This window comes from Aedes albopictus, chromosome 2, assembly GCF_035046485.1.
Source record: "Aedes albopictus strain Foshan chromosome 2, AalbF5, whole genome shotgun sequence".
Taxonomy (NCBI): Eukaryota; Metazoa; Arthropoda; class Insecta; order Diptera; family Culicidae; genus Aedes; species Aedes albopictus.
This window is the reverse complement of record NC_085137.1, coordinates 3526350-3541377: the sequence shown is the minus strand read 5'-3', so window position 1 is coordinate 3541377 and position 15028 is coordinate 3526350. Positions and strand designations below refer to the sequence as shown.

The 15028-nt window shown below is 38.4% G+C and overlaps 1 protein-coding gene across 3 annotated transcripts in view; it reads left to right on the top strand.

Annotated features, from left to right (window-relative positions):
- The window catches only part of LOC109404634 (POU domain protein 2), a 415841-nt gene that overhangs the window by 65458 nt on the left and 335355 nt on the right, over positions 1-15028 (top strand). For 2 of the 3 annotated variants that reach the window (XM_062849022.1, XM_029864382.2), the window contains exon 3: positions 7051-7086. The exons of the other annotated variant lie outside the window; for it this stretch is intronic. In XM_062849022.1, coding sequence (XP_062705006.1) covers positions 7051-7086 — 36 coding nt within the window. The remainder of the gene's footprint in view (positions 1-7050; positions 7087-15028) is intronic. 3 annotated transcript variants of the gene reach the window in all.

Genomic DNA, 15028 nt, shown 5'->3' with positions numbered 1-15028 from the left:
ATGAGTTTCTTATGAAATTTCTACAGCACTTCCTTGAGGAATTCCTTTTAGGGGAATTACAAGGGAACTCTAAGTGGAGATCAGAAAGCAATTTCAGCAAAAACCTTTAGAAGAAAGTCTCCTGGCAGAAATCCAGAAGAAACTCCTGCGAGAAACTCCTAGGCGAATCTTAGAAAGATTTTCTAAAAAAAATCCCAGAATGAGCTCCTGAAGAAGTTTTGGATAGGGTTCCTGGAAGAATTTCTGAAAGAATCCCGAAAAAATCTAAGAAAGAAATTTCAGAAGAAATCCTGGAGGGTTATCCAAAGGAACTCCCGGTAGAATATTAAAAAAAAAACACCCTAGAGGGATCGCCGAAAGATCTTCAGAAACTTCAGATGGAATCTCAGAAGGAGCAATTCTCAGAAAAAGGAATTTTAGAAGGAACTACTGCAAGAATCTCAAAAGGAACTGCTGGTCGATATCAGAAGAAAATCTTGGATGAATTCCAGCAGGAACTTACAGTGAAAGAACTCATGGAAGAATCTAAGAAAAAAAAAACTGCTCGAAGAATCCCAGGGGATCAAATACTTTTCTATTTTCTAGTTCCGGTAAAATCAGGCTTTCAGGAGTAGCCAAATCTCATTGTTACTTTTATGTAGTTCGTGGATACTTAACAGCTACTAAGTTTCGCCCACTATACGCCCACTGTTCAAATGCTCAGTCATTCGATCATCGAAGGTGCTAAACCAACGCCTTGCGCCACTCACCAATAGTGGGATATTTGTGTTCGGTGAGTCCCGGAGTGGTCTATAATTTGCATAGCATTACTGCCCCAGCCAAAACGCATGCTAGTTAGAGTTTTAGATGAGTGATCGTTTCAAAAATTGCGTCGTTGAGCCAAGTAGGCGAAGTAGGCTGCGCGCCACCGCGTAGTAGTCGCCGCGTACACTTTGCATGTCGTTATGGAAACCTTGACTGGCCTACCACCACCTCGTTTTCTCGATCGGCGGGGAAAGGAATGGCAAGCAAGAAAATGATTATTACATTCACAGACTAATTTCCATTTCTGTTTTGTCCCTCTGAAATTATCCAACATCAAGATCTCGCCAGAGAGCGCGGGAAGGAGAGGAGTAAAAAAACTGGGCTCTTCCAAGCTTGAATTTGGGCGTTGATAATGATCTCGTGATGTCGCATAATTATAGTTCTGCTTGCTTGTTGACGCGCGAGGGTTTCGTTTGCATCGCTAGTTGCTGCGGGTTGCTACGATTGCTGTGCTGGAGGAAATGTTTAAATTGTACGTAAAGTGTATCAGATCGTGTGGTTTGATCGTGTCTTTGAAATTTAAATAAGAGATAAATGTATAAAACAGCGAAAAAAGGTGGCGCCCTTCGGCTGGACGAATCTAGGCGTAATTAACACCAACAAGTAGGTCTTGCAGCGTGGAACCACCACCAGCAGCAGCAAGTAGCATGTCATTAGCAATGGCCAATTGTTTGTTGATTATTTTCTCAATTATCATCTTCGGAATTCCAATGTCAGCGACGTCTGTCATCCACTTTTCTTGTTTGAAAAGCTGTGCCTACTTGTTTCCGGTGTCACCAAGTGGTCAACAAATATGTTTATGTCCAGACCCCGTAAGATACGTAATAGCTCGGAACCGAAGAAATGGGAAGCAACCAAAAAAACTGCTACCCATAAAAGTAATTGCTTGTACTATTTGACAATTTTTATTCCTATTTTGTCACTTCCCGCACGTTTATCATTGTCGTTTTTAAAAACACATAAAATTTGTCACACCGAGTTATAACTGTGTGGCGATAGAGCGCCGGCGTCCAGTACACAGTAGGCGCCGCGGAATGGAGAAAAGTGAAAATGAAGCGATGCGGCGAACTTCGGAACTACTAAATGGAGCCGCAACACAACAAACGACTGCGTTTGAGTGAGCTTGCGTTCACGGTGAAGATTTGAACACCGTGGGAACGCTGCAAAATGGTAGTAGCGCTTAGGTCGGACTTGCTCTAGCTAGAACCTTAAACAAAACTGTCTGATGAGTCATATGCAAGCTTTGAGGATTACTATACCGCTCTCTAAACTTTATCCCAATGTTCCGAAATTCTCTAGGACATGATGCAACTATTTTTTTTTTACTACGCAACTCATTTCAGGAATCGTGATACTGAATTGCATAAAATTCATTTACGATACATGCTTCTTTTCTCCACTATGATGTATAATAAACTCAACATTTTATTCAACTTACAAAACTTTTGACGCAATCAAAGTAATCCGAAGGAAGAAACGCGCCGCCGTCGGAAAACAACCAATCGTAGCAACTCACTCACGTGTGACTGTACCGTACACCCTCGCCTACTTCAATTTCTGACACTTGCGCTTCTCTACACTACGGGGGTCCACGATCGCCGCGACAAGTGTGTGGCGTAAAAGTCATAACTTTGGTGAAGCTTCTTCAGACAGAGGCAGGGGACTCCGCTGTAGCTCACAAATCATTCATTTGAATAGCGAGCGAGAGTGGTCGAACGAGGTGAGGCAAAGTTGAAATTAAATATTAAGATTGATATCAGTACGGAAAGCAACTGTCATGTCAAACCACAACAAAGTGGGTGGAAGGAAGCGCCGAAGAAAAACGATTGGACGGGAGGAGTACTGCCGTTCTACGCATAGTTGTCCCATGTTGAAAAACTTGAAACTGAGAAAAAAAAACGTGATTAAAGTTTCATTAACTTGGCACTTGGCATTACAAAACATTCATTCATATGGCTCAAATGTCTCAAAGCAAAACGGAGCCGAAAGACAACAAAAGTGCGTGGTTTCACACTTTAACACATTCTCTATGATCGGATAGGTAAAAACCATAGGTAAGTGAAGGAGATGGTGAATGAGTAAGAAAATTAATGAATTGGTAAGTGTGTGAGTGTGAGTTGCCCCAAGATTGAGTGAGTCTGTTGCTGACTGAGAAAGTTATAGAGCTTTAGGCAGAGAGCTGTTCCGTGAATTTGAGTATGTTAGCAAGAAAATATGTGAATTAGTGAGTCAAAGAGTGAGTTGGTGGGTTAATGAGCATGTGAGATCTGTTGCGTGGAAGTCAGGTTATAAGTAAGTGAAATTCACTCACTCATAACCTGACATTTGCACTACAGTCCCATGTGAAAACTCTTCAAGTGCACAGTCACTTCTAAGGGCCACGAGCAGTGAATTTTTGAGTTAGTCAGTAAGTGATTTATTCAGTTAGGTTATTAGCGTTGTAATGAGCGTGGTAAATGATTAATGAGGTAGTTAATGAATGAGTGCTTAGGTAAGCAAGTTGGTAAAATATTAAGTAAGCAAGTAAATGAGTTAATGGATGAGTTTGTGAGATAGTGAGTATGAGAGTTTGTGACTAGGAATGTTGATCCGTGGGTTGTGGCAAGTGAATGATTTACTGAGCTAGTAAGTGAATAGTGAACTAATAAGTACTAGATGTCCCGGCAAACTTCATTCTGCCTGCCTACTGTGTTTTTTGGCATGCAGCTCTGTAGAATAACGCCCCGCAAAGTAGTATTTGCATCTTTGTTGTTTTCGGTCCGTTCCCGGTCGATTTTCTCAATTATTTTTCCGTACGAACACGTCGAAGCCCTGCATGAATGAAACACTGAAAGAATTGTGTAGATCCATTGGCCCGTTCCCGAGCCTATTCGTGACATACAAACACCATTCCATTTCTATTTATACAGATATGACAGAGTGAGCTAGTGAGTGTATGAATTGGTGAATAAGTGAGCTTGTTAGTGAGTGAATGTGTGATTTAATGAGTGAATTAATAAGCGGGTGAGTAAGTGAGTGAGTCTGTTAAAGAGTGAGTGTCAGTTAGTAAATTAGTGTATTAGTAAGGTAGTGGGTAAATGAGTGTTAGTGAGTAAATAAATGAGTTTGTGAGTAAGTGAAAACTAAAATGAGCTAGTGAGTAATATAGTGAGCTGACTAGTAAATGAGTGAGTGAGCGAGTGATGAGTTAGTAAGTTAATGGAATTAGTGAGTGAGTGAGTCTGTTAGTGAGTGAATGTGTGGGTAAATAATGAGTGATGTAGTGAGTTAATAACTTAATGAGTGAGTGAGTTGCTAAGGGTGTGAATGAGTAAGTCATTGAGCCTGTAATCTAGTGATGTAACGAGTTAGTAAGTGATGGAAAAGTGAGCAGATGATCAAATGAGTGAATGAGTGAGCTAGTGAGCTAGTTACTGTAAGTAAGTCAATGAAGGTGTAAGTAAATGAGCGAATGAGTGAGTCATTGAGTGATGTAGTGAGTTATTAATTTAATGAGTGAGTGTGTTGGCAAGTGAGTCAAGGGGTTAGCGAGTGAATGTGTGAGCAAATGAGTGGGTCACTTCATTCGATTATAAACTTACACGAGTAAGTAGTCTACCTAGTCACTCACAAAATCATTCACCAAATCAAAAAATATTGAATTCACTAACCAATCACACATCAAATCATTCACTCACCATTACTCCATTCAATTTTCAAATTACTTATTCAAAAACTCTCATTTACCAATTCATTTACACATCAGTTCACTCACTCACCAATTCACTCGCCAACTCACGCATTTCTAAACTCACTAACTCATCTACACAATATTTTATCCCACTCACTGAAAAACTCATTCACCAATCCACTAACTTGTTCAAGCAATACCTTCTCGCGAACTGGGTTTACCTCAAAGTCTTGGTGTTTGTTTTTCGTTGTGCAATTGCAAGGAAATGCCGATTTTTTGTTACAATCCGTGAGACGTGAGACAAGTGAGTGAATGGATAAGTAAAAATCAATTCATTCACTCACCATTTCACGGCATTCTTGAAAATTATACTACAAAAAATAGGCTACTTTCATTTGATCCTGAATGCTGCAAGTGTCATCCGATACCCTATAGCAGTCATTCTATTCAACATCCTCAACGTCATCTTGCACAGCATATAACATCGGCTTCGTCATGCTACACGACACTTGAGCCACTTGATTATAATTTAATTTAAGTTAAATATACACTATGTTTGCTTTATGTGCTTTCCGTGCATCGCGGCCATATGTAACGTAGAAGCGACGAAAACTGATAGAAGCCAGAATTTTTATTCAAGTCGAAAGCAAGTTCTGTTCCAGCTGAAACGTTATGCCAATATAAAAGAATAGAATTTACTATGCACCATTGAAATATTCTTGTTATTAAGTGAAGTAAAAAACTAAAAATGTCTAATGCATTAATTTTGCGTATAAATTTTATAGTGGGATTGTTGTGCGCAGAATTTCAGTCAAAAGCTAACATGGGACAACTATGCGTAGAACGAGTAGGAGCCGGCGTTTTCCTCACGGCTACACTAGCAGCGGCTAATTGGAAGCTTACTAATTAGTGCGTATGGAAATTCAGATTGGTATCGCCGCGTACGTAAGTTTGAAAGCTTCACTTACGATTTTACCATGGCAACGCGTTTGACGTGGCCTGCCTGCCTACTGCGGTGGCACCTAATTGTTGTTTTCGGTGGAGTTATGGGTTTGTGCTTATTAATTGGTTCGTCGCACACGTGAAGGCTACTTCGATGATGGACATGTGTTTTCCTATTTTGACGTTCCGAGCTCCGGATCGTATTTATCCGTTTTACTCAAAGTAGCAAATCATGTTAGCAGAAATTTGAATTTTTAAAATTAGTTGGGTCTCAACGAAAATCATCATCATCATCGTCTTCTAGAAGACAAAAATTACTTCACGATCTTCTCTTTTGCCTAATGCGCTTGAACGACGATCGTCTACCACGGTCATCATCTCCGCCGTACGAAAAGGGTTATACGCCACAGATGGCCGAACTGGTAGAAGAATGATCAAACCAGATTGCTTTGATGAGTTTGGACAAAAGACGCAATCTAATAAGCGGAACCAAGCAGTCCGGAGTGAAGCAAGAAGCTGATTCTTCATGCCCGGATGATGAATAATATGCTCTTTTCCCTCTCGCGTGATTATTTGAATATGGAAACGATCCTCGCTCTCCGTCGTGGTGAGTGATCATCCGAAACGATCGAGGAGCGCGTTGATGGGCTACTAACAGCACTCTGCAGACAGATTTCTAGGCTGCTGCTAGCTACACTTGGCCGAAACGGTGTTAACGTTCATTGTTGGCGGTAATTATGGATAATTCTTCGCTTCCTGGCTTGGGAAAGGACGGCTTGAAACGATACCTGTGGTCGCGTTATGTTTTCGGTTATGGGGTGTGGTTGTGCATGGTAATTTAATGTTGATATTTTTTTCGTTCCGACAATTCGAAGAATTAAGTCGGACCTGGCTAATTAAACATCGCTGGGAATAAAATTCAGAACCATTTAAGCTTGAAGAAGTTGACCAAATGAAGACGTCTAGTAGGCTGTTCATTTATCAACATAGCAGAAATCAATTTCCCATATGCCAACTCAGTTAATCCAAATCGACTTTTGTTAAAACTCCACAATACCACCCATAACAATACGTATTCAACGCTTGCTACGATTGAACGCAGTTCATTCATTTGAACCATCGCATTCAAATTCGCTTCCGATTTCATTCATAACTCTTCAGCCACGGCTAATTTCATCATCGTCCACGCTGCTACACTTCATTCACACCTCTGGCCGCCGTCTGTCAGCTCGTACACATTCTGTTTTGGTAAGCTTCCCCAAATCTCTGGGGCATCAAAAGAGAAATATCGCTCCGCATGATCATCGCACCTCTGTGTCCGTCTGTCTGGCATCATTACGATCTGACAGGCGCGCCCGTTTAGAAAATTACCGCGCGATTCGAGCCGGTTATGAATGAACCCAGACCCATGAGAACATATTTCGGAAGTTTAGATCGTCGTTGATTGCGGGCAGGCAGCAGCCAGCAACTGTGAACTGAACCTATATCCAAGGTCCGAGGTCCAGTATACCTATCTCTACACATATATTGAAATATATTAAAATGATCGCGTTGTTAGCATACACCATCGACCAGAGCACGATTAACGCAATTATCTCAATTTTACTTTTTCTCTCCGTGACTTTCGATTGCAGATAACAGCGATAGCGAAATCCGAGATAAACCTTACGGTAAGTACGGCGGCTGCCGGCTTTGTGCCACTTGCTTCCTCTGAATTCCGGTCCGGGACTCGCCTTGCAGGTACCTATAGTAAAATATTTTGCCGTGATCGCAACAGCTCCGCGGATTTTGCCAGAACAACTCAACGCGACGAGGCGGCTTTTGTTTTCTTCCACGTGATCGAGAGCGATCGTTTTTAATACCAGCAAGGACCATAATGATGCTGTAGTACGAAACCACGACGCGGTAGATTGTTAAGATTTTGAATATTGAACACGATCTTTTGATTGAACGTTAATAATCAGTTGGATCACGATTATTTACAAAATGTTTAATCAGATTTTCAAGATTTTATGTTATTTCACTAAAACTAACAGAAAATTGGTATGTATGTATGTATGTATATTTATTAGAGAAAATTGGTAGAGTTGTAGAATTTTCAAAGAGTTTTACTGACAATCAAAGCATTGTATTTCAGTATACAGTAGGTTGCGTTTAAACAAAAAAAAACCAGATTAATCCACCTAGTGGTGATAGTGCCTTTCTCGTCAAACATGTACTCATGATCTTTCCTTGGTTGGGATACGACTGGGATGATTTTGCTTCAGAATGTTGGCTTCAGCCTTTTGGGGAATCGAAAACACTGGTTTATGATTTTTCCCGACGTTTCGATCTGTATGGGGCATTTTCAAGGGTTCAATCGGTCAAGGTTTCCTAATCAAGGTAGCCTTGCCTAACTTAAAAATGTCATACGGAAGTTTTGGTATTTATTGAGTCCGTTCGGTGATGTGGACAATCTCCTACCTATCGGGCGGTTTAGAATTCGGTCCCCGTTTTTGGAATCTTCTACTATTGTTTGTTAAGCTAGTTTCTGTGCTAGGGCCATCATCCCGAAGCATGATCTTTCCGTCGACGTAATGCAAACTGTTCCTGAATCCTGAGAATACCTTATTTAGAAAAGCAATAATTTTAATAAAATTGGGAAGTTTATTAATTAAACATATTCCGACGTTACGTTAAACGTATAGACTGGGCTGAAAAATATCAGAATTTTCAGTTGACTGCTTGAGCACCTTCACTATCACTGAAGACCGATCAACATCAAGACGATAATTACAAGCTAGGATATAACGTCTTTCACAATCACAGATGACTTTACGGCAAGCCTGCCCAACCTTTCGTGGCCGCGGGCCACAAGTGATACTCCATACCAGTCGACGGGCCAGACATTAAATTTCGACATCAAATTTCGAAAGCACGAATGCAACAGGAAATTTTGTAAATCCGATTACCCGTTCTCACGGCAAATCATAACACTGACATCATTTGGGTCATAAAAATGTGAGCAAGAATTCTTGATTTTTTGCAAAAATCACCCTGAATACTTTTTTTTTCTGAATTTTGCCGAACTGCAGGTTGCAGCAAACAATTTGCTGAAATTCAGCAAACTTTCCTGATTCTTTCAGTAAACTCTGCTGTTCAGCAGCAACGTTTTTCTGAAATTCAGTAAATTTTGCTGAAATTCTGCTTCAAATTTGGCTGTACCTTTCAAGTTTAAAATTTTTAAATTTATGTATTTAAATTTTTTAATCTTTGAAAGTGTTTAACAAAGCACTCTACCTATTTCGAGTTTATTTTTTATATTAAATTTTATTTAAATATGAAATATCTTCAAATATTTCAATCCTTGGGCCAAGTTTCATTCGTCGATTCCGCGGGCCGTATGTTGGACAGCCCTGCATTATGGTCTTCGACATAGTTTTTTCTTCACACTTTAGGCTATATTTTATTATCATAGGTTACAAAATTCATGTAAAATTTGCCAAAAAATGCAAGCAAGTGAAATTGCCCATACTAAATCCCATAAAAAAAATTCCCAGTAGTTTTAGACGGAAAAGAGGATTGAAAAAACTTTCTCCGGGGTTAATGCGATAATTTTCTCATATAACGTTGATCTATCCTACTGTATATTTTTACACCTCAGTGATTTGATGAGATTGCTTTAGTACAGACAAACAGACATATCATTTGTAACATATTGCTATTATATTCATCGTTACGAAAAAATAATCGCCAAATGCTAATCAGGTCGCGTTTCACTGCGGCTTGATGTTGGTAGTGAGTAGACGTCAAACGAGCAACAACGATTAATATTTGTTTCAACCGTCGAAAACAAGGACGATGGAGAGTGAGTAGAGTATGACGTCTGTATGTATGTGGCCTTAGTTCAGTCAAGATTTTGTTTTCTTACACATATTTATCGCTTGCATTAACTTTGTTAATTTTTGAAGTTCCTGCGAAGCACCCTAGGAAGCACCCAATGCTGGTTTTGCATCACTATCGGTAGCCTCTATTGTGGTCTGAGCCTATTTTCTTGCTAATCGTTCCTCATGTTTTAAAAAAAGACCGCGGTTCGATGTGTCGCATGCATAGTAGGGTGGTCCACGCTTATATGAAAAACAAAAATTTCTAAAAATGCCAAGTCTTACCTCCTAAATCAGTTCTTTTGGACTCCCAGAAGCTACGTTCAAAATTTGAGCGAAATCGGTTGAGCCTAAGGGGGCGCTCAAAACGCTTGAAGTTTGTATGGGAAAACTTGGCCAAATGTATGCAGAAATTTTAAGTTTTCGAATTTTGTCGCTAGGTGGCGCTGTAAGCGTTCAATAATCAAACCCTTTGGTATTATTGTAGGTGACTATATGCCAAACAACTTTGTCGAAGATCGCGAAGTGATCCGACGGCTGTAAAAAAAGTTATACCTTAGGCAAAGTGAGGCAAAGTATTGAGATATTATTATTGATATTATTCCTTTACATGTATTGGAAAAATATCAAAAAAGTTTATCCTCACTTTACCTAGGGTATAACTTTTTTCACAGACGTTGGATCACTTTGCGGTCTTCGACAAAGTATTTTGGCATGTAGTGACCTACAATAATACCAAAGGGTGACAAAATTCGAAAACTTAAAATTTCTGCATACATTTGGCCAAGTTTTCCCATACAAACTTCAAGCGTTTTGAGCGCCCCCTTAGGCTCAACCGATTTCGCTCAAATTTTGAACATAGCTTCTGGGAGTCCTAAACAACTGATTCAGGAGGTAAGACTTGGTATTTTTCGAATTTTTTTGTTTTTCATATAAGTGTGGGCCACCTTAATGCATAGGTTTGGTTCTTTTTGGCATTTGGCCACTTCCGGCTGGACACCCTAGATCGATCCTGGAACACTATCGGTAGCCTTTATAAAGATCTTCGTTGTGGTCTGAGCCTATTTTCTGACTAATCGTTCATCACGTTATTTAAAAAGCCGCTGTTTAATGTGCCGCAGGCATGGGTTTTGATATCTACTACATTTGACCACTTCCAGCGGGACACCCGGAACCGGTTCCGGAACTCTATCGGTTGATCCAAATATGATCTGAAACTATTCTCTTTTATTAACCGTTTATCAGGTTGCCTGAAGAGCTTGCGATTTGATGCGTCGCATGTAAGGGGTTGGTTAACTTTTATACTTGGCTACTTCCGGCGTGACATCTGGAACCGGTTCAGTAACACTACCGGTTCCGATATGGTCTGAGAATGTTTCCCTGTCCACTGTTCATCAGGCTATCGAAAAAGCCGCTGTTTGATGTATCGCATGCATGGGTTTGGTTCACTTTCATATTTGGCCACTTCCGGTGGGTCACCCGGAACCGGTTCCAGAACACTACCGGTTCAGATATGGCCCGAGACTGTTTTCCTGTTTACCGTTCATCATGTTTTCGAAAGTGCCGTGGTTTGATGTGTCGCATGAATGGGTTTGTAGCGTTTTCATATCTGGCCCCTTCCTGGGGTACCGATCCGGAACACCTAAATGGCCATAACTCCGGAACGGCTGGACCGATCCGAACCATTTTCAATAGGAAACAATGGGACCAGATCCGGCGTTGAATGAACTGTTGGTCATTAAAATCGGTTAAGTTTTACTGTAAAAAAGTGATGTGAGTTTTATTTGTACACACACATACACACACACATACATACACACACACACACACACACACACACACACACATACATACACACACACAGACATCACCTCAATTCGTCGAGCTGAGTTGATTGGTATATGTGACTCGACCCTCCGGGCCTTTTATCAAAAAATCATTTTTGGAGTGAACATATAGCCTTTCCAGTACACTTAGTGTACGAGAAAGGCAAAAAACATGTTGAGAATGCATTAACTGTCCTTATCTTTTGAAGTCTGATAGAACTAATGGAAAATTGACTAATTGAACGTATTTTATGCAAATTTATTAAGCAAGAAATTCATTCAATCACAGTAAGCTGTCCGCGCGGTTGGGTGTGTTTTTGAACCGCTGTCACGTTTTTCCTCGTCCTCGCGTGATACCTAGTTGATTCGGCCGACGAAAAAATTCTGCATGAGGATACCGAAGAAGATCAGTGACCCGGGTGGAGGCTAATGGCAAACAAAGGACAAAATAATAACTGGTTTTGCCATCATATCTCGTTTTGCCATTCTTCTGTTATTATGAAAAACGGCTAATCAATAGCAAAATATACAATCATAGCAAATCTTGCCATTGATATGTTATTCATGAATAATGCTAAATAACACATCAAGAACAAAAATTACTATCATGGTAAAACTTGCAATTTAGCACCTTTTATAACGAATTGTATAAAATATCAAAACAATAACATAATTTATATTCCTAGCTAAATTTACCATTATTTTGATATTGTGAGAAATTATTTATAAACATTAGGCACCATAACATATTTTACTCTTAATACACCATTAACTATTATATTGTATATTTCAAGCATAACGGTGGCTACGTTCATCAAAGTGAATTTGATTTTTAAGTTCGTTTCGTTTTGAGTTTTTAATTTCCACAAAAAAAAAACTGTTTTTACATTGATTGATGAACTTAAATTTTATTGGAGAAAAAAAAAAGGAAATAGCTCATTTTACCTTTCTTCTGCTACTTTGAAATAATAACTGAATCTACCATTATTTTAAAATTGAATTTGAACAACTAAACCTACCATTATTTTGATCGCCACATAAACAGCTAAACTTGTTCTTATTCTGTTATCAATAACTCAAGAATGTCATATTTTGTTATTCACAGATAACAGTTAATTTGGGTCTTATTTTGTTATCAATATCTCAATAATAACTTATTTTGTTCTTCAATTTAATCCGCATGCTTTACCATTACTTTGTTATTACAATGGCAAAATAAGTTATTTTTTTGTTTTTCTGCTATCAAAATTTTGTTATTATTTTTGTTATTTTAACTCTTATTTAAAACAAACGAATAACACATTTTGCCATTCAAACATTCTGTTTTAATGGTAAAATTTGCCATTCTTTTGCCATTAAGCTCTACCCGGGGAGGTACTTTATTTCTGTGATAATGTACGACGATTTAGTGGCGAGGGACGTGAACACTTTTCGTGTGTAAATTTCTGCATTTTACCTGTACGGAATTTGGAAGAAACGTTTAAATCGTTTGAAGTTAGAATCAGCAATCTCAATGGATATATTCAACTTTGCAACTCCACCCAAGATTTTTGCTAGTATTCATCCAGAACTTCGGGATTTTGTGGGAATTTTTCCTAGAATTTACAGATTTTTGACGTCGTGCCCTTTATTTATTTATTATGCGTTTTTTTTACAGGCATCCTTCAGCATTCACCAGCAAGATCTCTGATGATTCAGCTTGAAATTCCAATGAGTAATTATGCCTGAAAATGCCTTCAAGAATTTGTCGTGAAACTTTTTTGAACATTGCTCATGCCTCCAAATGTTTGTCCGATAATTTATTCATGAATTTTCTCAGAAATATCTCCGATGAACCCATTGAGGATGTCTCCTGGAATATATTCTGGGATACTCCCATTGATATTACCGAGGGACTCCTTCAGAGATTTCTACAGAAATTTATTCAGTTATTTCTCTTGGAGTTTTTATGAGAGTTGATCCAGCAATGTCTCCAAAGAATTCTAAATATTTTTTTTCAATTTCTCTTCCAAAATCTCCTTCAATAATATACTGAAAATGTCTTCATATTGTTCAGACGTTTACCCCTGTGATTCCTCTATCGTACATTGTTCTAGGAATCCTTCCGCGTATTCTCAAGAGACATGAAACATTGAATATCTATTCTGAGAATATGTAGGTTTATATAGTAATTTCACTGGAGAGTCGTTTTTGGAGCTCGAAACATTCTTACTTCGCGTTGGAATCATTTCAAAAATTGCCCCAGAAGATTCCCCTAGGATTTTCAAAAATTGCTTCGAAGATTTGTTTTATATGGTTTATGCAATGTTTTTAAGGAATGCTCCAAAACTTCTTCAAATAGTTTTTTCGGCAAATACCTCGTGCGATTCTTTTGAGTAATTTCATTATTTTATTCAGGTTTTGTCTTCCAGATTTTTTTCCCAAATATTACACCAGAACTTTTCCACAAGTTTTCCATTAGCTCCGCGTGAAATTTCATTCATGTATTTTCTTAAACATTCACTATCACAAACTTTTTCACTTGGGGTTTATCCCAAAAATGTCTCTTTGAAATTCTCTTTCTCAAATTTGCTGACGATTGCTCCAGGAATAATTGAATTGTTTACACTATTTACCCATAAGGTTAATGCTCGAGTTCTCACGAAAACCTGCAAAGGAATTATTTGATGAGTTATTTCTAAGCAAATGCTCAAAAAATCACCCTAAGATTCTTTCAGAAACTACTTCACAAGAAATATTCTAATTTTTTCTGAGAGCTCCACCGAGTTTTCTTATTTGATCATCCACAAAAAATCAACGAATTCCTTTTATGATTTCTACAGGAATTTCCCCACAAATTTCTCTAGAAATACATGTGAACATTTTTTTCAGAAATTTCGCTACAAGCTCCTCTAATAATTTCCTAAGATTTATTCAGGAATTTTGGCAAAGCTTCTCCCAGGAATTTCTTTAATAAATGTTGCTATGTTTCCTCCAGGATTTTTCCCGCGCAGTCTCCCACGATTTCCTCAAAAATTACACTGAGGATCCTTAGAGAAAACCTTGGAGGTTCCTCCAGTAATTGCTCCGAATATTTCACCAGGAAGTTTTTTGAAAATTTCTTTAAAAAATGCTACAGGAATTTCCACGGAAATGCTTTCTAGGACTATTCCAAAAGTTTCACCAATGATTGCTCTGGAAAATTCAGTGTTTTTTTTTTCACAAAAAATCCCTCCTCAATTTCCTTTCTGAACTTTTCCGTGCAGTTCTATAAAGAATTGATCTGAAGTTTTTTTTAGAAATCCATCTCAATGTCCAAGGATTTTCATAAATTCTGAAATATCTCCAAGCACTCTTCGCGAAATTTCTACAGCAGTTTAAAATTGTTTTTTTTTTAAGGAAATCTAAAAAAATCCAATTCAATCAAAAGTTGTTTGTAAAATTCCTCCACGAATATTTTCAAAGAAGAATCCTGAAGCAAAATGAATCCTCCGATGATTTCCTAAGAAATTCTTTCAGATTTTTTTCCGAGGATGGCCCACTTCCGAAAATACTCACGGAATTTTTTTTTTCAAAACCTTTAGTAACAACACGATAAATCTAAGAATCACAATATGGAGTGCTGTTGGAAATAGTGTAACGATTTCTTCCAGTGGTTAGTGAGTCCCGAGTTTCGCATTGTGTACCGAATAACATCTGTTGCAATCTCTCACCTTCATAGAAACTGGTTTGATAGAGAATGTTAAAGAAATCATAGGCAATTGGTTGGGATTATTAGATTCGACGGTTAGTCTCCATATATGTGCACGACGGTGAATTGGATATATTCCTGTAGTAACTTGTACGCATAAGGTTAGGGAAGTCGCATCTGAGGAGATTTCCAATGTTACTAAAATTTAAGATTGTGTTAATTGTATTATAATGGATGTGAATAAATATTGAAT